At 41.4% G+C, this 12,095-nt stretch overlaps 1 protein-coding gene across 1 annotated transcript in view; it reads left to right on the plus strand.

Moving 5' to 3' along the window:
- Nucleotides 1-5,921: 5,921 nt before the first annotated feature.
- Nucleotides 5,922-12,095, plus strand: part of LGR5 (leucine rich repeat containing G protein-coupled receptor 5) — a 90,973-nt gene continuing 84,799 nt past the window's right edge. Inside the window, exon 1 of the mRNA XM_030238466.2 lies at nucleotides 5,922-6,151. Within this exon, the coding sequence (XP_030094326.1) occupies nucleotides 5,937-6,151 (215 nt within the window). The 5' untranslated portion in view covers nucleotides 5,922-5,936. The remainder of the gene's footprint in view (nucleotides 6,152-12,095) is intronic.

Genomic DNA, 12,095 nt, shown 5'->3' on the forward strand with positions numbered 1-12,095 from the left:
CTTAGCTTCATGTCCCCCTTCATAAGGCTCCTTCTCTCTTCAGCTCCTTGGCAGTTTTCCTCCCAGTTTTCCTTTCTGATTGTTGATCTATTCAGATTCTTGACCAGTTCCCTTCTCCACCTACAGTAAAGGCTTTGCATGATTGCCAGCCATGCAGAAGAAACAGCATTCCTTGTACATCCATGTACCTCTGGCAGGCACTGGTGGAGGCTTTGTGGATGTGTTGAAGATCACAGATCTGTATTTTGCTCCTTCTCTCCCTTTGTGTCATTTTATACTACTGCAGATGGGACTGGGCCAACTGCAGAGACACAACAGAGGTGGATAAGGTATCCTGACAGTTTATCACCATGGTACAAAGTGTGGATGAAGCATGTGAGCCACAGAAACAAGAACACTTCAACAACTGTTCTGATTAACTATAAAGCTTTGGTAATTAATTTTGCACTGGGCAGTATGCAAATAGTTTTCAAAAACTCCTTGAAAAATTGAGTCCCTAAAGTCATTTCCCATCTGATTTATTCCAATGTTCCAGTCAATGATAGAAAAAGCTCTGCTGTCAAGAGGACAGAGATGTTTGAAATCTTTTGGTCTTACTCATAAATAAAAAAATCTTGACTTCTCTCTGCAAAGAAATTTGCTTTTCCTGTGCTTACACCTCAGATTAAAAATACACAGAGAAAGAAATAAAAATACAGGCCTCTCCCTCCTTCTGGAGGGGAATTCACAGGAAAACACAGTTTTACACCACATCTAAAGCCTTCTGACAATTTGTCACAATTAGGTGATTCTTTCCTACATACATTTCTTCCTTTTGCAATCACTAAAGCTATTACAACCACCACAAAAAAGAAAAAGAAGTACAAAAAATATTATTGTGACCTCATTCAACCAACTACAAAACAATGTAATCACTCATTATACAGTATCATACAAATACACTTCAAAACCACAGGAACCCCAGGGTGTTTGCCACACAGACACAGAGGGAGAAGGAGGAAAGAATTGGACAGAATTTCTGTAGGTGCTGCTAAATTAAAAAATTTCTCTATTCATGTACATGTACTCTTGTCTTTTACCCAGAGCAGAGTGCAGATGAACATAGTACATATAGAACACAGAAATAAATCATGCATCTCCACCTACACACATATTCAAAGGTTTGGCATTTTACAAGCATTTAAGGAAAATAAAAACAATCCTGCAACCCTCTGTGAATTGGAGTCAACTTCTCACAGAAGTGGAAGGATTGACTTTCCATGGGAGTGATGAACTTTTTCTGCATTAAGTGAGCAATACTTTGAAGACCTCCTTCAAAGTCTGACTGACAAACACCACAGAATGCAGAGCTCTGTGAGCTTCACTACAGTGCTCAAATGCACAGTAATGCATTTCTAAATGTTTGGTTCTGACAGCTGCTATTATAAGGAACAGGTAGATATTGATTACTTTTGTGGGGTGAGAAAGTAGAGACCCAAGACTATGCAATTCAGGAAACAGCTATTGTCTGGGGCTACAAGGCAGACAAACTCTGAATGGGCAGTTAGATATATTTTGAGAAAATAAGAATTAGTGAGCCAAAAAGGGAACTCTTGTTTGTTTTCAAAGATTAGTTGTTCTGGTAAAAATCTTACTTAATGCCTACAGTTCTTCATGCATCTTTAGACACAATGCACATGTTGTCCTCCTTCTTCTTCTGGCTTTACCTGATACATACAAGGATAAGGTAAGAGACCAGTAAGTGCTAGATTTCAAAAGTTTCATTTAAAGTAAAGTTTAAAGCACATAGTTTCTGTGTTGGTGAAATACTCACTTAATTCTTTTTCAGCCTGGCTGTGATTCTTTGAATGATGTCACGTCCACCCAAACTCAAAATAGGAGGTTCTTTTCATATACGTTATTTTCACATTTTCACCTTAACACACGGATTTTATTTGCCAAACAGAGAATTACTGTAACAATCAGATTTCATTTTCTCCAAAAAAAATTCAGTAAATCTGCAACCTTCATATTTACATTTCCCCCTTGCATCTTTCCGAAATTTCTATTAAATGTGCTTGGGTAATCCTGACTTTTGCACTAATGTTGCCAACTTTACCATCAAATATTTACATCAGACTAAAAATAATGTTCATGCAAGCATTTGCTTCAAAATTATACATGTAAGACAGCTGTCACCATATGAATTGTAACAGTAAAAATACCATTTTTCTAGTTTTGTTCCTTCTTCCCATCAGAAAATCGACTACTGAAGCATATTTCAGATGAATCCAAATAAATCTTTGCTGTCAGATGTTTCACCTCAGCTCTTCCACCACACTGAGTACAGGACTGCTGAGGGAAGTGTGCAGCTAGATGGCAGTGTGCCAAATTAAAGAATCAATGTGAAATTGACTGTTTCTAATAAGACATGATATAGCATGTCTTAAATAGCATGAAAACCTAAGAAATCAAATCCATAAGGATAAAACAAAACCGTCCATAATATTATTGTGACTGAAAAGCTGTAGCCAGTTGGTATATTGAGCCAGGGCAATTTAAAATCCTGTATTTCATCCTGGTTCAAAGAGTGACTCTACCCTAACCACTCTACATATCAGCTCTTATCACTATGTAAAACAGAAACAGTGCCATCTGCCTTGGTTTGAAGAGCACTGTATGGCTTAATAAAGTGATGTAAATACTTGTGTTAGTTCAAGGTCCTCCACTAAATGGGACAGATAATGTGATGCAAATGATCAGGAACATACTCCAACAGGTAAATATGGGACCAAGTGAACACAGCACATAAATAGCCTTCTGCTGGATGTATAAAAAGCCTCTATAGCAATAAAACTTAAGGCATGCACCATTCTCCAAGCTAGCCGGGATAAATGGACAAAGGAGGTGTTCTGCAAGGAGGAAAGGATCCTTCTGCTCAGATCAGTAGGCAGTTGCTGTACTGTTCAACAGCAAAATAGCCTCAGGGCTGTGGAGCTGCACACTTGCCCACTGAACCCTGTCAATGTAAGGCTCTCAGTACATTCAATGAAGAATTTCTTATCCCAATAGGCAGAAAAAGAATTCCCACCTTGCAAAGGATCTTTGTTTTCTCCACAGTCTAAACACACAATTGTTCTTACTGTCTTCTAGGAACCTACTGTTCATCCATAGGCAGGAGAGGAAAAAACATGCTACAGTCAGCTATAAACTATCGTTTTCTTTGCTGCTGTGCTTTTTACTTTGGCTCTGTATTGAACCTGCCTTAATATTTAAACTAGCTGCTACCTTTTGCTAGATCAAGGTCTGTTAACACTTCTGAGATATACTCCATTTTGGCTGGGACAACCAATCATTTCAGGATTAAGCATAATTTTTCATTGTCAAATGTTTTAGCCACGCTTTTAAAAAACTATTTTATTAATTTTACAATATGGAAGTAGCAGGGAGAAGTTTAGATGGACAGTTTTCTTTTTACAGTGGACAGTTTTCTTTTAAAGTCCTATACTTTAAACCCAAATTTCACATAAGTCTAAAATCTGTCATGCTGTAAGTAATGATGTTAAATATATATACAAATTATATATATTTATATATATATTTTTTTTATATATCTGCCATGCATTCTTAACATATTAACTGTTACACTTTTTGTGTGCTAAGAATATATAACACAACACATAATTTTGTTTATTTGTAGGTAATATTCCATAAAGATACTTTTTATACTGGTAAACCTTAGGCTAGAGCATCATCACATCTTATATCATATTGAAAAGACTGGGGGTTTTGCCTGAGTATCAGGAAGACAGGTTCAAGAGAACATTCTGCTGAGATCCCTGAGGGATTTTGATTATTGCCTTGATGAAAGCCAAAGACCATTGATGGCTGTACCATGGATGTCACTTCAAGTGACCAGGACATTATGGTGAAATGTTAGAACCTGCAGGAAATTTTACAGTCCCAATGGCCTTTTGGAACAGTAACACCACCTCCCAGAGAGGTCACTAAACAGACTCTTGTTTTACTTTTTCCTTCACGGAGAACCAGAGAAGTACACTTATGAAAAATATAAACTTATAGACATGGACAAAAGACAGCCAGAGCTTTTGGGGAAAGAGGTCTCCTGAACACATATGATGACACAGAATGAAACATCCTCTTCCTGGAGAATTTTTCTCTTTGGGCACTTCTCAGGCACTTTATGCTGTCAACCACTGTTTTTATTATCTTAGGATAAGGTGATGTTTGGGGAAAAGTTTCACACCAGCCCCATAGGCCAAAACATTCTGACCTGTCTAACTAGCCAGACAGCAGATTCCTTTTTTATTATTTCAAATAAAACACTTGAGTTCCAGTACAAGATGATTCTTCAGCTCAGATTATACCATATTATGGTCCAGAGGTGAAAACAGGTGTTATAAACTGGGTAAAATATAAAAGCACATATTTTGCTAGCCTTTCATTAGGCTTTCATTTCAGAGTTAATTGTAGATTCAAAGAGAGTGTAGCAGAAAACCTTTAACTAACGTTCTCCAAAGCATATTGAGTAGCCGGACCAACAATTTAGTTACCAGTCTAAATAGGAATTGGGCTGGGACTGGGTTCTAGCACTCACAGCTAGTCTCAAATTTGGAGTCTGTGGCCAACTTTGTTCACACTGAAAAGTGATTTGGAGGAAAAAGGTTTTAAAAACCTTGCTATCCTCACCTTTTCCTCATTCATTCACAGACACGTAGCACAAAGTCAAGTTTGTGCACTACCTGAGGAGAACCTCCAGCAAGAAGCTTTCAATGGCAGCCTCACTGTGAACTCAGTTTCCCTCAGCAGCCAGTCTCCTTTAGAAAATTCTTGCCTGTTGGCAAGCCTATGATTTAACTAGGTGGTGAGGGAAGAGAGTGAATACCCATCATTGACCATGACCATGGTCTGCATGGGACCACCAACTAAATAAGGTCTTAAAAGATTAGCTGTCCCTACTAGATTTAGCCCACTAGAGCACCCAATCTTTTATCCCATCACCCCAGAGACCCAGCCCTCACCCCATGGCCTCAGGTCCACAACCACCTGGTCTCCCACCTTCTAAAAATGTCTACCACGTGCATCCCTGCCCTGAGAGAGAATTCCCCCTCAAGAAGAAAGGACTGAGAGGGCACCTCATAAATGTGTATAAATACCCAATGGGCAGCCAAGAAAGCGAAGGCAGGCTTTTCTCGCTGGTGCCAACCACTAGGACACAAGGCAATGGGCAGAAGTTGGACAATGTTCTCATGTACTGTGTGATTCTTGGGGCGTCTTGTGCAAGGCCAGAATTAGGCCTCGATGATCCCGATGGGTCCCTTCCAACTCAGTTATTCTCATGGTTCTATGATTGTATGATGCACAGGAAGTTCCACATGGCTATGAGGAAGAACTTTTTTACTGAGCAGGGAAATCACTCATTGAAACAGGCTCTGGAGTCTCCCTCACTGGAGGTACTCAGGAACTGCCTGGGTGCAATCCTGTGCCATGAGTTCTGGGATGACTGCTTGGGCAGGGTGACCACTGCGCTGCCCTGGAGCCTGACCCGCTCCGCGAGTGCGAGATGACGGCCCGAGGCGAGCGCCGAGGCGCGGCCCGCACGGAGGGCAGGCTGAGGGCGGCGTTCCCCCGCTCCCTCCTCCCGCCCACCCGCCCGCCGGGCCCGCGGCCGCCCCGCCCGCCCGCTCGCTCGCACGGCGGCGCGGGCAGGGCCCGCTGCGCTACGGCGGGCAAGGCTGGGGCGGCGTCAGCGGGCGCGCGGTGCCGGCTCCAGGGCTTTAAAGCAGCGTGTAAGCTGAGATGCTACCACAGACAGCGGCGCGGCGGCGGCGGCCGCAGGAGCTCCTCGAGCCCAGACGGGCGCCCGCCTTTCGCCCCCGCCGCGCCCCGGGCCATGAGAGCGGCCGCCCGGCGGCTCTAGGTACCCCCCGGGCCCCATGGCGACGACCCGCGCTGCCCGCGCCCTGCTGCTGCTGCTGCTGCTGTTGTGCCCGCCGGGGCTGCGGCGAGGGGCGCGGGGCGGCGGGCAGCGCCCGCGGGGCTGTCCGGCGCCGTGCCGCTGCGAGCTGGACGGAGTGCTGCTCCGCGCCGACTGCTCCGACCGCGGGCTCACCGCCGTGCCCGCCAACCTCAGCGTCTTCACCTCCTACCTGTAAGTGCGGGCCGGCCGGCCAGGGAGCACCGGCGGCGGCGGGAGGGCTCGGGCCGGCCTCCGGCGCTGACAGGAGGCGCTCCGTGCCCGGAGAGAACGCCCGACTTCAAATAAGTTTCTAATCGCTTTTTAATCAGCGGGCGCGTTGTAAAGCGTTTGTAGTTGTCTGGCTATCGCGGTGCCCGGTCCGGCGCCCGGAGGATCGCTGTGTGATGTGCCGTTTGGAGGGTAATTAAAAGCGATTGCAAGAGCAGAAACTCGATGCGATCCTCCGGGACGTTATCTTCACCTTTGCTTCCCGGGACAGGGCTTTGAACTGCGGCCGCTGCCGATTTAATCGTTAACAGATCTCCCCTCGGGTGGAGCAAAGGCACTGAATAAAGCGCGCTCCCGGGAGGCGCGCAGCGCCCGAGACAGGAGGCTGTGTCCAGACACAGGTGCCGGTGTCCAGATCCGGGCTCCGGCCGGCGCACCCCGCCCCTCGGGAGGCTCCCCCTGGCCTCGCAGCGCCCGCCTGACAGAGCATCCCCGCCGGCACGGGCTGCGGTGCTTGCGGACTGCGCTGCATCTCGGGCGCGCTGAGTTACAGCGTGTAGGGACAGAGCCGGCGAGAACGGTGAAACTCTGTATTAGCAAAAAAACCCACCCAAAACCGTGGTGAAACTTTGTTGGCTTCCTTTTTTTGGGCTCCGTGTTCATCGTTTAGCCTCTCGTGGTGTCGTGTGTTGAAAGTGCTGGTGCTCCAAGTGTTCCTTTGCTGTTCTCCTTACTGATTGCATAGCTTTTGTGGTTGCATGACCAGTAGGTTGTTAATTTACAGCTTATTCTTCGTGCCCAGCATAAAGTATGCCTGGTTTTGAACGTGTTTGTCCAGTCTCCATATTTTGACATGCTGTTAACATGCTTGCTACTATAGTTACTGTGCAGATGCTTTCACAGCATAATGTGTCTGGGGTAGTAAAGTAATCATTCTGAGCACACTTCTCTGTTAGTACCATACTTCAAAGGACATAAAACATATCTTACATCTGAAAAAAAGAATAAAGTAAGCTAGAAATTGATTTCTCTGCAATGTATAAACATGACAACATGGACAAGGTGGAAATTAAGTGCAACCAAGCAAATCTAAGTATATATTAGGGGAAAGCCTAATTTGAAGAAAATAACATATATTTATAAAGAGGTGAGCAGCTGAAAGACCCTTTTTATATATACTATGCATGTAAATACAATTCTGAAATATTTCTTAAGATCATTTTTAGCTTATTTTATCAGAAACATTTCAAAACAAAGCTGTTGATAATGTTAGGAGGCAGGAGTTAGCAGTCAGTATTACAGAATGACCACTTACAGTAGAGCAAAACTTTGGCTATGTGTGATAAAGATACAGGTCCTTAAGACACTTACAAGGTCTGCCACTAGTTCCAGAAGTAGCAGGTCCCGATTTTGGGTACACATAAGATACAATGTTTTCTGGTGCTTTGGAAAGCCATAAGCAGAAATGTAGGCAGTGATGGTATAAAGGCATAGTTAAGCTGTACACATCCTGTGTTAATAAGTAGAGACTCTAAATTCCTCACTGCTTGGAGGAATGCTAAAACCAGAAAAGCATGAGAGAATCTACTGTTTGACTGTTTTAAGAAAAAAAAGAGAGCATACGTGTGGCGTTGTCAAAATACCACTGCTGGAGCTCTTCTTCCTCTGGTAACCTGCTTCATAGAAGGATTGTGATCTAGTCTGCCCTTTTGCTTCTAAATCCCTCTGTCACTTCAGAAGGAATGTCTTTCTCCAGTCAAAAATCCTCTGTTGTTCAGTAACATACACCCTGAAGTGAAAAAATGTTATTTGGACAGGCAGACTTTTAAATGACCAGGACTGCATGCAGGCAGTATAAAGTGTAAAAGACTATACACATAGGCAGCTACACTGACTGTTTTCCAAATTTACAAAGCTGCTATCCTTGGATTGATTAATTATTGCCTAATTATGCAGAACTGTAGCTCCTGCCTGCCTTCCATAAAGAACTGTCAGGTCTCGTTGTCTGTAGATGGCTAAGCAATGGCAAATTTTAAAACATGCCTGCTTGTTATAGGCATGTTTGCCTCCCTGAGCTTGGTAATGGCCAATCAGTTGCTTCTTGATTATTCTCCTTTCTGTTTTGGTTTTTTTTCCTCCCAAAAACCTAAAAATGGCTTTTTCTGCTGTGACAATTTTTACCTCAGATCAAAGCAAGAGATTAAAATTGTGTACTCACAGTTAATCTCTTTTAAGAAAAAGATAATCTTCTTCAGTCAATTCTTTTCTTGCACTAAAGATATATCTGATCAAAACCAATGTTTAGTACTACCTTGGATTAAGTTTGAGCTTCTAAAGCTTTGGGTTGGTTTCTTTTTTAAAATTTCTGAACTTTTTATCTTAGTTTAACACTAGCATGGGAGAAAAAGGTTTTCATGGTGTGGACTGGAGATGGTGGGAAAAGCTGAAATGCTAAGGCCATTAAAGGTTTGTTTTATTTTGAGACAAATGTCTATAGAGCGTGATATATTATGGTGACTGAATTTTGCATGTACCATCATTTCTTTTATGATGGTGCTCTTGCAGCAGAGCTAAATGTACTCTACAGATGGACCTGCTACAATTTTCTCCATTCTCATTTATAATCCCAGGCAGCAATTCTTTCCTCCCATCAAAAATATTTTTATTTATGATTATGTGTCTGCTGCCATGAACTGTTAGACTTTTTAAGAGCAGGCAAGGAGAATCCATGAGTTTCTTTCCATTCCTTTTTCTTCATTTACTTTTAGGCTAAGTAATGTATTTGGTGTATTCAATGCAACTCCTGTTGACATAAATGAGAATTCCATGTGCTGATGAAGGGCAAGACTGAGTCTCTGTTTCAAATTAAGAACAGGTCACTTTCCTATCAGTTCACAGTGGAAAGAAGAAGACAGAATCTACAGGTCTTTTGCACATGGGACCCTCATTAATTCTCAAACCAAACCCATGAGTTCATGAAATATTGTTGCCATTTGCTGTGATGTGGAAAATTGAAATGAGGAAAGGCTTGCTCAAAGTTAGACGTAAAGTTTATGACAAAGCCAGCCATTAAAGAAATCCTAACTCCACAGGCTTGTCCTACTTTACTTAAATAATTGCTCCTTAAAAATTTTGTGAAATCTGGAAAATCCTGTTCAAGAATATTTATTAATATTCTAATTTAGTAATGAAAACAATTTTTTTTTCAATCTCAGGTGATGACAATATGATAGCATTTATAGATTTTTAGGTTCTTTGGTTTGGGCCTGGACAATACAAAAAAGTAAATTTATTATAACTGCCAGGGCTGTCTAACAATTTGTATACTGTGCTTGTGATCAAAACCTGTCAATGATAAGCAGAATGTTTGCAAAATGTTAACATCATAGATTGACAGAGACATGCATGAATACAAATATAAATATTGCAGCATGTTGCCTTTTACATTATAGTTTACTTAAAAAGTTTAAATTTAGGTACATTGTAAATATGTGTGCTGACACTTGGCGAAATATGTTTAACATAATTTTGAAATTTTCATAGAAATAATTTATTAAGAAAAAATATTTCTCAAAACTTTGATAACATTGATATTATTACAGTAGAAGCTATGAAGAAGATATTGGTGCATATTGTAAGATTTCAAATCTGTCAATCTTCAAGTGAACTTTGTCCTTCCACTTCATTCATTGCTATGCTATTATATTTGATGATAATTGTTCCTGTAGAGCACAAAAAGACTCTGAAAGTGTTTAAGACTACTAAACATAAAAGGTGAAAAGAAAAAAATTGCAATGAACCTTAATGGAAAGATTACTTACTATTTTGAAGGTAAAGAAGTATGTTCCCAGAAATTGACAATGCTTCTGAAATAAGAAATATAGTAATTTCTGTGGCAGGAGTACCCAAAATCATAAAGAACAATCCTTTGGGGTAAATCTGCATCTTTTTAGTCTTTCTGATCTCACAGTGCAAATTCAGGTCTTTGTCTTCATCCGAGGTATTTTGGGAATGACCACGGTTTTTCAAAGAGATCAAGCAGCAGCATGAGTCATAAAGTCTCTCACACCTTCCAGATCCCTTGACAAGATTTAGGAGTTAGATATTTCATAAAATGTCTGTCTTTTCTTAGGAAGTACTTCTTTACACAGCTACAAACTTTACAGACCTTAAATTAATTGATTGTCATGTGGCTTCAGTTAGTAATCTAAACTTGTCCTGATTGAGGATGAAGGTGAATCCAGGTTCTGGATTTAGATTTTCGTGCTAAATCTCCCTTTTGAAAAGGAAACATAATATTTCCTCTCTACTTGGGGCAATAGCACATATGCAAAGGTGAAATATACCTGTCAATAAATTAGAGGCAAACAAAAACTGAAGAAGTGACAAACTATGAAAAGTATTATGTTTGCTAGTTTTCAAGAGATTTGCTTTAAATTTCAAAACATAGTGTGTTAAGTCAAAGTCAGTTTCTTTGAGAAAAATTTGGATTGAAAAGGTATTTTGAAATATCATTCTTCTCACTTGAGAATACTGTGTTAAAAATAACTCTTTTCACTGCTTCCTTAAGAACCTTTTGCTGCTCTGAAAGAAAAAAGGGCTCTCACACATTACCCCTCTCCTTTAGCATTTGCTCTGTGGAAGCACTGCACAAATTGACCGGGAAAAGGAAGCTGTCTTTAAACTGGGAGAATACAAGGTGCTGACAGGCTGGAGGCACCTTTGCTTTGGTTGGTATCTGAAGCACATCGAACAATTGGCGGGGCAGAGGGAGCCTGACTCCAGCTGAGAACGCGTGCACTGGGCTGACCTTCCCAGTCAGCATGCCAGCAGAGATTAGACTTCCCTCAAGTGCTCCCTTGTTAACCCAGATTTTTCTGCAATGTCATTTGTCTTTCAAATGCTTAAAATTGCTACCAATCTTTCAGTAGTCCAGATCACTTTCTTTTATTCTCTGTGTTGGCCAAGGTAATATTTCATCTGCATGCGCTGCTTTCTTAATTCTCTGTTGGCTATTTAAATGGTCATGATTAATACAATTTATGGTGTTTTCCCTGATTTCCATACTTGAACTGTCCAGCAGATCTGCTTCTTTTCCCAGTAAAAATCATGGTAAATAAGGTGTGGTTCCTTTGGCTCCGAGTAAGCTGATTGAAGGCAGAACATGATGTGGTGTTTTTGACATATCAGAACAGCTTTAGACTTTGGTTAGAAGAAAATACCCTAACATCTTTAAAAAAAATAAGATGTGATCAAAGCATGCTTACTCCTCAGAAATTTAGCAATTCATGTGGCAAATCCATATGCTTTATTCTCTGTAATGTTTGCTGAGAAAACCTGGGAAATATTCTGTACAATTTTACTGATCAGATGTGAGAAATTTATCGCCTGGAGAACCATAAAAGACATAAATATGGTTGGGGAGGGGTAGGGCCTGAAATGACGTTGCTGACACTTGCTGAAGGAGTGCTACCTTCTTCTGTCTCTCAGAATTGAGGTAAAAATAAAAAAAAGGACAAAGATAGTGACTGTTTCAGCTGTATGGGGCAGCAACTCATGGCACCCCTGACTTAGTCCTAGTGTTTTGGTTTTTTTTTTCCTGAAAGCCTACAGGCAATATCTCGTAATTTTTGAATTAGAGACCTTAGAATGAGTATGAAAGAAGCAGCAGCACCCCAGTACTGTCCTGGAATGTCTTTGCCATTTAGGTGGAAAAGACCCCCAGCCAGCTCGTTTTATACTAAGCACTAGCAATCCCTGGATCTCTAAGCAGTAATGAAATGGGATTGCAATGCAAGCTCCCAGGAACTGATGCAGTTTTATCCAGCTTTGCTCAGACAGTACATTCTGTATCACCTTCCAGATTTATTATTTTGCAGTGTTTTACTAATTTTTAGCTACGAGCTTT

This window comes from Serinus canaria, chromosome 1A (assembly GCF_022539315.1).
Source record: "Serinus canaria isolate serCan28SL12 chromosome 1A, serCan2020, whole genome shotgun sequence".
Lineage (NCBI taxonomy): Eukaryota > Metazoa > Chordata > Aves > Passeriformes > Fringillidae > Serinus > Serinus canaria.